The following is a 14,004-nucleotide window of genomic DNA, read 5'->3' as shown; positions in this document are numbered from 1 at the left end:
TCGAGATTACTTGCATTCCTGAAGGTGCTGCTTGAAAACGGCGAGATGCTGTGCTTGAGTTAGCCTGTATGCCGAATATCTATGTGGCTGGCACGAAGATGTGACGAAATGGAAATATTAACACCAGTTTGCCCTGTAGGTTACCGCAGTTAACTCATTATCTATCAGTGCCTATCAATCAGGCGCCGTTCAGTGCCTGCCCTGACCATTATTTCTTATCTTTGTGCAAGAGGTATACTAAGAGGCAATGGTACACCCTTGCACTATAGTGATTGTGTAAACAGACTGCTCCTCTAAGCACTGTGCACAAAGAAATAACAAGAAATTATACTTGGACTGGAAAATATAAGCGAATGCTTCCATTTGCTTGGCACTTCGATTCGTCCCGGCATTTCGCGTTTTCCTGCACTATCTCGAGGCCCCAGAAAAGGACAGACGAAGACAGGATCTTGTTTTATAAGTTTAATGTATTCTTTACAAACCAGAATAGTGGCACACGTTGATAAAGTTTCTCAGTAACAATCTTTCGCGCCACCTAATCTAGCTAGTTAACAACATTGTAAATACCAAACTTTACACTGACAATGATACTAGCGGGTTATGGCTTCCAAAACGACAGGACTCCCTAAACTCAGTAACGAGCATTTAAGTAAACATTTCAATGAACATTAAAAAAATATGTTATTGCAACAGACATTGCGAGAGACATCCTGAAGCACAGCGTACACAAGAACTGTCAAACATTTTTGACATGTGAGCCGACTGATTTGACATTATTCACATATTTACAATGCCGCACGGGCGCTTTGTCGAAGTTTGCTGCAAACTGACTTGAGTTTGCAACAACTTTCTATTTGTATTCAAACTGATTTTTTTGAGACTACTGGTAAGAGGTAGGCATTACGAACATGCTGACGAGCAAAGGTGAGTTGTTTTGAAGCCTAAATACATGCTTGACGTTATCGGTTGCACTATTTGTCGAAGCTCGAAGTTGATTTGTTTTTCTATGGTAGTATTCATAAAGATACCGAAAACACATCTATGATCTAATAAAAGTGAAAAAAAAGCTACTTTTCAGCCCCTCTGTGATCGTAAAGAAAACCTCAGCGGCGATCAAGCTTGGATAAGCATGTATGCACAAATTATTACAAAACGAAAAAAGTACTGGGTTATCCCTGGTTTTGACTGATTATCTGACAAAGGCACGCAATGTAAATTTTTGTTCTGCTGACTGCGCCGCCACACACACAAAAAAAGAAATTTTCCGGACAAGTTAACGGCTATGTTTCTTCATGCTGTCGTTCGTTCTTCAAGATATTCTGGATCCTGAGCTAGTTGGTTCATGGTTCATGACAGCCTCTTGTCGTGTCTCCTTGCTGTGTGCTGCACCTCACTGTCTGTTGCTTTCAGTACGTTCGTTCTTTTTCGCGTTTTGCTTTGGACTTATCTCGCAAGAAGAAATCCTCAAAAATGTCAGTCTGGAGTAGTTGGGAAGTTATGGCTGCACTATATCAGGGTAAAAAGCAGGAAATGAAAGCAATCAAGCACCGTTACATACGACGACGATCGATCTGTCGGCAGATTTTGTACGGCTTCTCAAGTGGAAGGGACTCAGATGCAGAAAAAATGCCCTAGAGATTAAAACACTGCTTACGCTTCAACGCGTACAATATTTTTAAATCCATCGCTTGTCCTCCGGGCGCCCAGAGTTTTGAACTTTTTTGCGTCTAGTCCCCAGGTGCAGTTTATGAAAGCTTGTGGTAGAAGCAATTCACTCAGAATGCATCACGTGGCATTTTCAGGCACGTTAACATCATTACTCGCAGGATAACTAACACCACTGAGCTTCCAAAGCAAAAGCGTGCGGGCAGTCTTTTACGCGGGCTTCACATAAAAGACTGGTACCTAAAGTTCGAGTGAACTAAAAGACACGTCGCCGGAACCCTGAGACGTGCAGACACGATTCTTCATTCTGTCAGGGCCTCATTATTTTCAGCTTCTTGAGCTCAGTTGTCAGTGCGACCTCGGAATAGTCATCCGCACCGACGGTGTCGATTACGTCAGTTCCTTCAAATAGAAGCGTCCGCGTGAAAATCACACAGGCACACAACATTTAGCGTCCTGCATATATACGCGCACATCTTCAATGTTTCATGGCTCCGAACAGCAAGTTCTCCGCCGCCTCTATAGTAAACACACTCGGCACAAACGTCGGCGATTTGGTTCTTGGCTTTTTTTTTTTTTGCAGTTCAACTGCGCACACACACACACGCACAAGCACACAGCAGTGGATACAAGCCGTGACGGCATCACCGATGGTCGACGTCGCTTTCGTACGGCCCGAAGTACGCCGTCGACCTGGACATGGTGTTGTACATGGAGGGCGGGCCCATCATCTTCGAGCCTGGGTGGTAGGCCAGCGGCACCGCGTACGGCGGGAAGCAAGTGCATGTGCTGGGCGGCGGCTTGAGGCACGTGCACTTGACGTGTCCGTTAACAATGGGCACGGGCCCCGTCGTGGACGCGTAGCGGGGCGGCCGCGAGCGCCGCAGCCGCACGATGCAGATCACCATGATGAGAATGCACACGAAGGCGACCACGCCCGCCACGATGCCGATTATCATCGTGTCCACCTTGGTCAGCACGCTCTGGCCGCTCGACTGGCGAGGCCGCGTGGTCGTGGGCGCCTCGAAGATGATCTCGGGTTCCTTGCGGTGCGGAGACGTGGTCTTGCGCACAATATTGTTGTTGATCGGCGTGGTCGGGCTGCGCGCCGTCGGCGTACCTCCGTCGGTCGTGACCTTATGGAGTCGGCTCGACGTGGCCAATGTCTCCTCGTTTTCTTCGTCGTTGGCTTCGTCGTCGCAGAAGAGGTCGTCCATTTGCAAGTTGACGATGAGGATTTTGTTGAGGTGATGTGGCTCGACGCACGCCACGTCGATTAACGGTTCGTTGCCGCTTTCGTCGTCGTCACGAGTCGCCTTGTGGTCTTGAATCCAGCGCCAGAACGGGAGCAGGTTGCAGTCGCAGGTGATCGGATTCTGCTGGATGCCCTCGATCTTGAGCACGGCTTGCTTGCTGGAGAGTGCGGTAAGAAGTTGAGGGTTGATCATCTTGATCTGATTGTTGTTCGCGTTCACGATCCGCTTCGTGGACAGTGGCAGAGGCAGGAAGATTGTAGTCGGCAAGTCGGCGATGCTTGTGCCGGAGATCGTCACTCGGAATTCACGACCCCTTATTCCAGCAAACGCGCTGGAGGACAGCCCGGTAATGGCTTTGCCAGTCACGTAGAGGTTGCTGAGGCGAGGACTATAGGCTTTCTGCAGCTGATCCTTAAACAGGTGGTCCTTTATTTCTATCCCTAGGCTTTCAAGGCCTTCAAAGGGTTCCAGACATTTGCGAGCGTGCAGTGCCTGCAGGTGTGCGTACCCGTAAAGGTTTATTTTGGTAAGCCTGGACATGGGATGCAATGCTTCGCATTCGAGGTGGTTTAGCTTTGAAAGCCGCGCGAAACTGAACTCGTCAAGGTTTTTCAAATCTTCAAGGTCTCCATTCACCAGGTACGATATAGGATTGTCCGACAGGTCTAGTTTCCTAAGCTTTCTCAAATTCGTCCATGCGCCAGCTGTGGCTATGCTCAGATTTGGAATTTCATTTCCTGACAAGTCTAGAACTTCGAGAAGAGTAGTTTTCTGGAAATTATTGGGCGACAGCGCCGATATCCTGTTTCCCGACAAATTGAGAAGTCGCAAAAACGGACTTTCGATCAACGGCAAGCTGCGTATGCCGGTGTTTGCCAGGTGAAGAAAACGCACACTTTTAGGCTCGGCAAGAAGAACGTGATGCGCATTGGTGGTGAGAGGATTGTTCGAAACGTCTAGTTCCTTGATGTTTACAAGAACATCTGCATTCGAGGGAAAATCTTCAATGTGGTTGTTGGAGAAGTTCGCCTTTTCCAAGAACGAATACTGTTTTCTCAAAGCCACGGTTGGGAACGTGCTGAACTCGTTATGGGCCAGATTAATGCTTTCGAGTTTAAAGTCACGAAGTCTGCTGAACACATCGGGAGCAAGCGAACTCATGTGGTTGTAACTCAAGTCCAAGTTAAGCTGACTGATTCCCTGGAACAGCCTGTCACCCAGGTGCGAGATCTGATTGTGCTGAAGCTCAAGGTGCCGTAGCTGCGTCGAATTCTGGAAGGCCCTGTCACCGACACTACTTATCTGGTTATGCTGAAGATCCAGATGCTTCAGCCTCGGTAGGTCGGCGAAGTCGGAGTCCTCCAGAGTGTGAAGTTTGTTGTATCCGAGTTTCAGCTCTTCCAGAGACCAGATCGAACGAATGATTTCACTCGGGAAAAAGGATAGCTTGTTGTGGCTGATGTCTAACTTGTGAAGCCGCTGATGCATCGTAAATGAATCTGGATAAAGGTAAGCTATCTGATTGTGGCTCAAGTTCAAGTCTTCGATGAACGTCTCTTTGGTGAAAAGCTCGGCTTTGAAAGAATTTAGCACATTGTTGTTAAGCTTGAGCGTCTTTAGCGCGGGGAGTTGGTCAAACGTGCCGGTCCGTATTCCACTCAACCTGTTGTAGCTCAGATCTAAAGACTTCAAGCGTGTTAGGTTTAGGAAGGCCATGGTGTTCATGTCCTTGATGAAATTACTTTTGAGCGTGAGCTCTTGTAACTCGACAAGGTTATTCAGTGCGCCCAGCTTTACATCTGTCAGGCTGTTGTAAGCCAGGTCGAGGTACTGAAGCTCGCGGAGCGAGGCCAGCGGACCTGCAGGAAGGAAGCGAATCTGGTTGGAGCTCAGATCGAGTCTCTTGAGCTTCTTAAGCGCGGAAAATGCGTTGGGTGGTATGGACGTTAGTTTGTTCTTGCCGAGGCTCAGTAGCTGCAAGTTAGGAAAGTCCAGCCTCAGTGCATCCGAGATAATGCCATTGTCACCGAGGTCTAAGGCCATCAGCGAGCTCTGCAGCCCGTGCAGATTTCCAGAAGAGAGCGTGGTCAGCTTGTTGCCACGAAGATTAAGCGTTTCCAGAAGCTGCAAGTCCCTGAAGGTGCCGTTGGGAATTTCCGTGATCAGGTTGTAGGCCAACGACAACTCTCTGATGCCGATTCCCGCGCTCAGAACGCCAGGCGAAAGCACGGCGATTCTGTTGTAATCCAGGTGAAGCTTCTGCAGTCTTGGCAGAGAGCTGAGCAGGGCCGATGGGAAGACGAGTAACTGGTTGTCTTCGAGGTAGATGGCTTCTAGACTCACGAGGCCCCTGAAGGTCGCCGCGTCCACCTTGCGGATCTGGTTGACACCCAGCCTCAGCGCTCTGAGGCTTTTCATTCCGTCAAAGCTGCCCGGCTCGACTTGCGAGATTTCGTTGCGACTCAAGTCGAGGTACTCGAGACCTCTGAGTTCCGACGGCGCTGCTCCACTGAAGGAGCGGATCTTGTTGGAACTCATCGTGAGCATCTTCAAAGCGGGCAAGCGGCGTAGTGTCGTGGTGGGTATATGCGCCATGAAGTTGTTGGACAAGTCCAGCGTTGTCAAACGCTCTAATCCGTCGAAGGCACCAGCGGGAAGGTTCTTGATTCGGTTGGAGCCCAGGTAGAGGACATTCACTCCTGGAATATTGGTGAAGGCGCCTTCTTCTATTGTGGAGATTATGTTCTTTGTCAGATTCAGCGTTTGCAGTGCTTCTAAAGGCGGGAAGGCGTCTTTGGTCAGCGCGGAGATGCGGTTTCCGTCGAGGCTGAGCCATGTCAGGGCGGGCAGGTCGACCAGGCTGGATGCCGGCACGTCTTCGAAATCGTTGTCGTTGATGTTAAGCACCTGCAGCGTAAGAGCGGAGAACAAGAAACACAGGAAAATTATTAGCAATAACTATTTTCTATTCAGTACGATGGCTGTGCGCAAATTACGGGTCTAGCTGTGTATATCGGCGCACACTAAAAACGAACACGCCCATATGGGAGTAAGTTGTCCTCTGGCGCACTCCCGTTCGAAAAGTGAGTGTGCTAGAGGACACTCCTTTATGTTTAGAGTGCAGCAACGCGCTCTGAACATGGTGTGCTTTCCGCTAGTATCAGAGGTTCTGCTAAAAAAATGGTGATTCTAGTTAAGCTGGCATGAAAGCTAGTGAGGGAGGCATTGATGTTCAGTCAGCATTTGGCACTGCCAAATAACGGCGTGAATACCGCAATATATTCAAGATGCCATATAGCTCTTCTAGTGCGGCGGGTCGGTCAGTTGTAGGTCTTCCTGGTTGAAGTGGATATTTACTTCCAGCGCTTGACGAGTTCTCCAGCTCACTCGTTTCCGGCTGAGTGCAAACCACCTCACGCATTATTTCTCAGCAAACACACCGCCCGCGAAACTGCGTCAAAGAGCAATCGAGCGTCTCCCCCGTCGTGTCCCTGGAATGACGCAATGCCGCATGCTACAAAGAAGCCCCGTGATTGCTCTTCATTCGCGGAAGAACCCTTTCACGACGATACGCGCTACGCGCCTGCTAGCATACGTACAACTCCATGCACGGTTGAGCAACTCGCCGCTCGCGTGCGGCGGCTGTTTAAGACCGTGGTGCGAGTGCTTCTTTGTCAAACGATAAGGCTGACAAGAGGCAGTTGCTAGGCAGTGTTCCGTTCTGTATTCATTTCTCTCTCGAGTGCGCGAGCATGTGCACACGGGAACGGCGCCGTCTCGCAAAACAAACATGCGTACGAGATGGGGTAAAATCATTGTCATCCTCGTCTCCACAACAAACATCACCCTGGCTACGTTCATTGCAGGACAAAGAAAGGTCTTGTCCTGTGTTAGCCTGTGTTAGTCCGGTTAGCCTTGTCCTGTGTCATCCACCGCGGCCAGTCTATCCTGGAAACATTCCGTATCCCGCATCCCCATTCCTTGAACCTCTGCACCATCGGCTGTTTGTTTTCTCTTGGGGTCAACTCCACACTTGAATTACAGCGCAGTGAGATGCGGAAAAAGGAAATGGGGGGAGGGGGGGAGGAGAGAGGAGAGTAACGTTGATAGAATGGAAGCGACCGGCACATATTTGAGGACAAACCTAAGTTAATGATATCCTTCTTGAAATCACGAAGAATAAATTGGGTGGAGAGAAAAACATGCTTGAATTCAAGTTTCCTGGTGAATGTAGCATGCAAGGGTCATCTGAAACACGATGTAGCCAATTTTCTCGCTCACTCGGTTCCTCTCTGTCTCTACAAATCCCCCTCCTCATATTTTATTAAATCTCTTCAGTCATAGCAGAGCCTCGCTAAAATTGCTGGCAAATTAATTAAAATGAAATGCAGCGTTGTCATGTTTATCACAAAATATAGGTATGAATAAGGGCGGGGACTAGCGATGATGACATCCAAATGGGAACAAGCTATATGGCAAGTTTACAACCGCGCGGGAAATCGGAGACAACAGGAGCAGGGTAAAGGCGTCTTCCTCTTAACAGCTTTCCTCTCTATTAAACAACCTTGCTCACACTTATTGCCCGAATGACACAGTGTCCTGACAATTTTGGATTCAAAAGCATGCAGTTCGAATAGAGCAAATAAACGTATGCTCCATACAGCAGAAGCTAAAGCATGACTCTTTAATATCTTTTATATATCAACGCAGTGGTACAAGGCGTAACGTCATCTTTCTTTAATATCCGCCAGTAGCTAGTGAAACTGCACGACGATCTAGATTTCCTTCGAATGCTGGACGTCTGCTGTCGCCATCAGCACGCATCTCCTTTCGTTCAAGGGGCAAAGACTCGCCTGGTGATTACGTTCAACGCAGAGTCACGCTGTGCCAAGCAAACCTGTTTTTCTGGCCGAAACGTCTTTGCGCCTTCCGGAAAGGCCGCGGCGGCGGCAGCGCAACCGCTTCCAAGGCCGCGTACGGTGCCTGGTCACAAAAGTGGATTATGCAAAATCCAGCCGATAGGAAACCGAGCCGCGACGCATTAACTTCCCCCAAAGCGTTCTGCAGCTGGAGACGATGCTTCAGACTGGCGAGCGAAATCCCGCTTATCGCTGCATAGGAGGTCGCCTCAAAGCGATCGCCATGGGATTACCACCAGAGCGAAAAGAGGAGACTGCTGCTTGATAAAAAAAAAAAGGAAATAATATTTGCTTTGAAGCGGTCTTTAGTCGGCAGTTTTAGCGAACACCAACAAGAAAGAGAGAGAGTGTGTGTTCTGGAAGAACATGGAGTGCTCGCGTATTCCTTTCCCCGACCGTAAGGAGAAAGGGAAAATGGTTGCTAAAGCGTGGAACACGAAAGGATATAAGTGAGGGTACTCCATAATTACGCGCGGTATCGAGTATAAATTGAATTCGGTACCGTGAGCACTTGCGCGGCATACATTTTTATGCATTTTAAGCAAGGACGTGGACAACATAGGAAGAAGCAGTGGCGCGTTTTTAATAGCGGTCAACGCGGAGTTCACTAGCACGCGCAAAGTTCTCGGCACGGGGATGAGAGAATGTTGCCATACGTGCTAGGGCACAGTTTTTGATTCTCTCTAGGTTGCGGATAACTGTCGATTCATCTTTCACTGGTGCCGTGAGACCACATATATTGGAGAATGGAGCGACCAACTGATTTTGGTATGTCTACGAAAGTGCACTGCCGACCAAAATCATGCGGTTGCATCTGGGCTGGCGACAGCGGCAGTTGGGCCATAGGTTTCGAGTTTTCCATGTTTGAGTAGCATTCAAGTATTTCAGTCTACAAGTTGCACTGAGACAACGAGATCGTAATACGAATAAAAATTTATTGCCGGGAACTCTAAAGCGAAAAACTGACATCTGTCGAGTCTTGATTGCATACCGCGTTGGTTGCGCAAACGCTTATCGAACAAACCGTGTTCTTAATCAGTGGACGGAGACTGTATAACTGAAGTCCATATCACAAATTTAAGACTCCTGTCATAACACCTGCATGCAATTAAATCCCTGCGAAGAAGGGCCGACAGTGCAGCCAAGCGAACTGAGCGGTCAAGCGGGTATGACTCGAAGGGTCAAATCCTTCTAGTTGATGAGGGCCAATTATCGGGCGATCAAGCAGAACAGCGCAACGGCAAGTGATGATGGTACATCGAATGTGTACAAAGCTTAGGTCAGCGGGTCAGTTGTCTTACTGCCTCCGAGGTCGACCACGTTCAGGAAGATAATTGCCTGTCGCCAACTTCGCCGTTCCTTTCATGAGTGTTCTGCGAAGCGAAGCAGGCGTCGACTGGCCTGTTGTGTTCTTGACATTGACAGGTTAACAATACAAAGACTGGCGTGCCTGCGCAATGTCATCCTGTACCTCTTCCACGGTGATAGCGTTTTTGCCCTTTATTAAGTTTCGCTCTTGCATTACCGACTAACCGCGAAGCTAATTTTCAGTGTACTTCGAGCCACACTGGGTCGGGCAACAATGTTGCGGTGGATCGTCTAGCCACTACTGCGCACGTGGGAATAGTATGAACCCGTATATATAATGATTTGGTCATCAAATGTTAAGAGCATACTTCACCGTCATTCATAGTAGTTTATCTGCAACAGTGGACAGTTTGATGAGAAAACGAAGCTCTATTCGGTATGCAGGAGGGACTTCTTTCTGCTACTCAGACAAGCACGTTATGCCTATTGAGGTATGGGCAAGCCAATATTATCTTTTGTTTATTTTCTAGGTAGCGTCATCTAACGAATGCCATTCAGAGAAAACATGGCAACTGAACTCTACTTGGTCATAGTTGCATAGTTTTCTGTGCTCCATACTAAACGTAGTTCGCGCCATTATAACAGCCACAAGCTTCGATTCTTGCATTGCGTGAGATCATGCAGCTGAACCTGCTGCGGTAGTCGTTGCGCTTCCGACACTATACGTGGAGAATTAGTACTTGTCTTACCGATTTCTCACATGCGTGAGCTTTTGCGCGGCCAGCTCAATATCGTAGAAAAGCGTCTTTTAATCGCTGCTGGGGTCCCGGTCGTTCACCGAAAGCCAGAAGCACACTCTGACGACTCTTCTAGGCTTTTTTTCGTGGACGGTGGTCTCGTCTGTAGGCTATGACTAACGCTCGCGATCACTTTTATCCTTTTTTTTTAAGTCAGAAATATTTGTGACAACACCCTTTTATGCTTGCATGCATTTCGTGGTCGAGCAAGACTACCTGCATTGACCAATGTGCTCATGTTCGTGAGCTCTATAGTTTTCACTTCTGGTCGTTTTTACTTACTTTTTAACCTTTCACGCTCTAGTACTCATTTCATAGCCGTGAAGTTAAGATAACAGACTCCTATGTAGCTAATCTTCTCCTCCTACTCTTTTTGCGCATAGAGAAAGAGTGAGAGAAAGAGGACAAGCAATGATGTCAACCAGAAGAGCGCGCTGCGTGGCTACCATGTACTGAAGCTGATAAGGCAATCAAGAGCACAGGCTCGTGTTTTAAGCACGTATGGATGTTGTTCTCGTTGAGTAAGTTATGTCTGTGCGTATCCTAAAACCGCCGGACATGCAACTGATGAAGCCAGAAGAGGACTCGATTTCAAGGCTGATCGATCCAGCCATACGCTCAGTCATTTTGTTTCTGCGATGAGAGTAGCAAGTGGAACACATTTCAAAGGCGGGAGATCGAGAAAGACGAATGAGCCGGAGTCGTCAGCTGGGGAGGGGGAAGAAGGGCGGAGCAGGTGGAGCTCGTTGCTCAACGAAATCAGGGCGCCGAACGTGAACGAAGAAAATCTTCCCGCCCGTGGCTACGTACAAGAGTTAACGACGCTGTACTTCGTGGTGGCTGCTGGAAGCAATCATGGCGGCGTGGAGAAAACGGGAGCACCGCCGGCGGGCCCAGCGGGCAGCGGACAAATAGGATGAGAATTCACGAACAGTCGGAGCTAGCCGCGCACTGATTGCCTCCGCGACGCGAGGCCGCGCGCTCGATTTGCGGCTTCCTCTCGCAGGCGGAGCCGAGCGGCGTGACTCAGGCAGTTTTCTGAAGGAGCATTATCCGGTGCTCAGCGGCAGGTCTTTACCAAAACACACACCAACGGCACGTTTCAACAAGGCCGTCTACAAAACGGCTGCTCTCTAAGATATGTTTTCTTTAAACTCCCCCCCCCGGCCCCCTTCGCCTAGAGATAGTTAAGCGCGGTTGTAGGATACAGATCTTGCTTATTACGTGCGGCGCTGAGACGGAAGTTGCTTTCTCAAAACAAAGCTGCGCCATCGAAGACATATGTTGCTTGCATTCTGGGTAAGCCAAGTGAAGAGAAGGTGCCTGCATGTGATTGAGACTTCGTCCGTTTTATGAGACCGCTACGCACATAAATGTAAGAGTCAGCCGCGGTATACGGGAACAGCAGAGTGATGGCAGTTGTAGTAGCAATATTGTAACAGTAGTAGTAATAGTAGCAGTAGTAGCAGTAATAGTAATAGCAATGGCTGTGGTGCTGGCAGTCTGTCTGTCACAGCAAGAAACTCTATGACGTCACCCTTCCAGAACCACGCCATAACTTTTGGCCACTGGATTTGACCCAGTTGTGTTGTCTGTGGGTCTGCGACTGGAGCCCTATGCGGTGCACGACTGAGGGTCAGTGCCTTTAATAATAATAATAATAATAATAATAATATCTTTTATTCACTTCAATTCGCAAGTACATGCTCCAGCCCGCGTAAGCGTTATCGCTTGTGTGCGTGGCTGGGCAGCCGGAGTGTGAAGTACATGATCAGCGGTGAATAAAACACACACACACAAAAAAAAAAAAAAAAAGAGCTCGAACAAGACAGACTCAGAAATTGCTTCCGCAATGCAATAAAACATAAAAACACTAAAGAGCTGAAACCAGACAGACTCAGATACTGCTCCCGCGGTGCAAGGCGAATACATGAACAAAAAAACATCGAATACAAGAAAGCATCCACCGTTTTCATGCACGAAATGACAACGCTGAGAACATGGAAAGAAAAAAAAAAAATAGATTAAAAATTTATCACTCAGTATTACTATTCAACCACGATCGAAGAAACTTATTAAGTTGTTTTAATCCATTAATGCTCGGGGTTGTTTGTATCTTATTGAAGTAATAAGGAACATAATGACTGCGGGTTTTTTTCCCATAGTTGGTGTAAATCCGTGGTATGACGTATTTTTCCGACTGACGGAGAGGCCGTGCTTTAATGTTGTCGGTTTTAAAGACGCTGTGGAAGAAATTTTTGCGCAATATTTCAAAGATAAATTGCTTGTGTACAGGTAGCATCTCAAAATGTTCCATACTAGCTTTTACCGCTTTATCATGACAGCTAGTTCCGTAGGCGAGATTAGATGCAATTCTGTACAGTATGCGGCTTAGTATGTTTAGTTTATACAGTGATGCAGTTCCGTAAATGGTTATTCCATATCGCAATATGGATTCTCCTAAACCTTTATAAACCATTTTTCTAACCGACACATCGCAAATAGATCGCAGGGCATACATATAAACACACACCAAGCGCAAACGTTTGGCTAGCTCCTGAATATGAATGTTCCATGACAGAGTTTCGTCAAATGTCATGCCAAGATACTTGAAACTAGATTTAAGTTCCAACGGCGTGCATGAACAGCTTGTACAATTCTTATCATGAAGATATATATTAGAGCTTGTACGAAGTTGTTTGTATGGACTATGAAAACAAAGAAGGCAGGTTTTTGAGATATTAGTATAAATCTGATTAGCGTTGAGCCATTCTATCAAAAAATGAACATCCTGTTGCATCCTGCCGCATGCTTCTTCATAAGTTTCACTTGGTACCACCAGAGCAGTGTCATCGGCATATAAAAAAATCTGAGAGCTTAACGGAAGATTGGTCACGTCATTGACGTAAATATTGAATAATAAGGGTCCTAACACAGAGCCCTGAGGAACACCAGTGTGAACATGTAACATTGTGCTGAACGATTCGCCTATTCGAACACATTGTTCTCGATCAGCAAAATAGCTCTTAAAAAACGACATGTAAGGACCTCTGAAACCAAAATGGTCGAGTTTAGCTAATAGTAAATTGTGATTAATAGTATCAAACGCTTTTTGTAAATCAATAAAAAGTGTAAGGACAATGTTATTTTTATCTATTTCTTTACATATTAAATCATGAAAATCTTCCAGTAGGCTTAAGGTACTTTTACCTTTGCGGAACCCATACTGGGCGGCATTTAATAGATGGTACTTATCACAAAAGGACGTCATATAGGCATGTACAATTTTCTCCATGATACAAGCGATGGCGGACAAGATCGCAATTGGCCTGTAATTATTAAAATCTCTTTTAGAGCCTTTTTTGTGCAAAGGTCTTATTAAACTTATTTTCATGTACCTATGAATATGTCCGGTTGTGAAAGTTCCATTAATAATACAAAGTAATATGGTTTTAAATCTGTCAAAATGCACTATGAGATCCCTCATCCTAACACCATCATACCCTGGCGATTTTGTGATTGACATTGTTTTCAATACATCCCGTAGTTCTAGCTCAGTAACAGTAGGCATGTAAGCTGAATGGATGTTCGAAATAGCAGCAGTAGTTTTCCTTATCGACGTTCCCGGTTTACACAAGGCGGAAACAGAATCTACAAAACGCTTATTGAATTCGGTAGCCAAGTCTTCACTGTTTTCGTCTGGAAATGCTTGTTCTAAGACGTTATCAATGCTTTTCTTGTGTGGTTTTCCTATAGTGCTCTGTACTAAGTTCCAAGTTTTTTTTACATCCTTGCTGCATGCCGAAAATTGATTTAGTTGGTACAGTTTTTTCGCCAGTCGTATTTTCGCTGTGATTTTGTTCCTCAGCTGCCTGAATTCTTCTCTTAGTCCCATGTCATGTGGGTGGTCATTGCACCTTCTTAAAAGTTTACTTTTAATATAGGATAATTCAATGATTTCTTTGTTTACCCAAGGACTTGCCTTATTTCTACGTGTCATCCGGACCTTCGTTTTTGAGGCGTTGTAAATTGATTTTAAACGTTCAACAAGGAGTTCGT

At 46.8% G+C, this 14,004-nt stretch overlaps 1 protein-coding gene and 1 long non-coding RNA gene across 3 annotated transcripts in view; one reads left to right on the top strand and one right to left on the bottom strand.

The window, feature by feature from the left end:
• LOC149340854 (uncharacterized) overlaps positions 1-14,004 on the top strand; it is a 118,732-nt gene that overhangs the window by 2,241 nt on the left and 102,487 nt on the right. The window lies entirely within an intron of this gene.
• LOC149340855 (uncharacterized) overlaps positions 448-14,004 on the bottom strand; it is a 60,677-nt gene continuing 47,120 nt past the window's right edge. The window contains exon 4 of the mRNA XM_089549754.1: positions 448-5,828. Within this exon, the coding sequence (XP_089405880.1) occupies positions 2,310-5,828 (3,519 nt within the window). The 3' untranslated portion in view covers positions 448-2,309. The remainder of the gene's footprint in view (positions 5,829-14,004) is intronic.

This window comes from Amblyomma mixtum, chromosome 6 (assembly GCF_055824585.1).
Source record: "Amblyomma mixtum isolate Tamu chromosome 6, ASM5582458v1, whole genome shotgun sequence".
Classification (NCBI taxonomy): domain Eukaryota; kingdom Metazoa; phylum Arthropoda; class Arachnida; order Ixodida; family Ixodidae; genus Amblyomma; species Amblyomma mixtum.
Note: the sequence above shows the minus strand (reverse complement) of the source record. Positions and strands in the feature narration are given on the sequence as shown.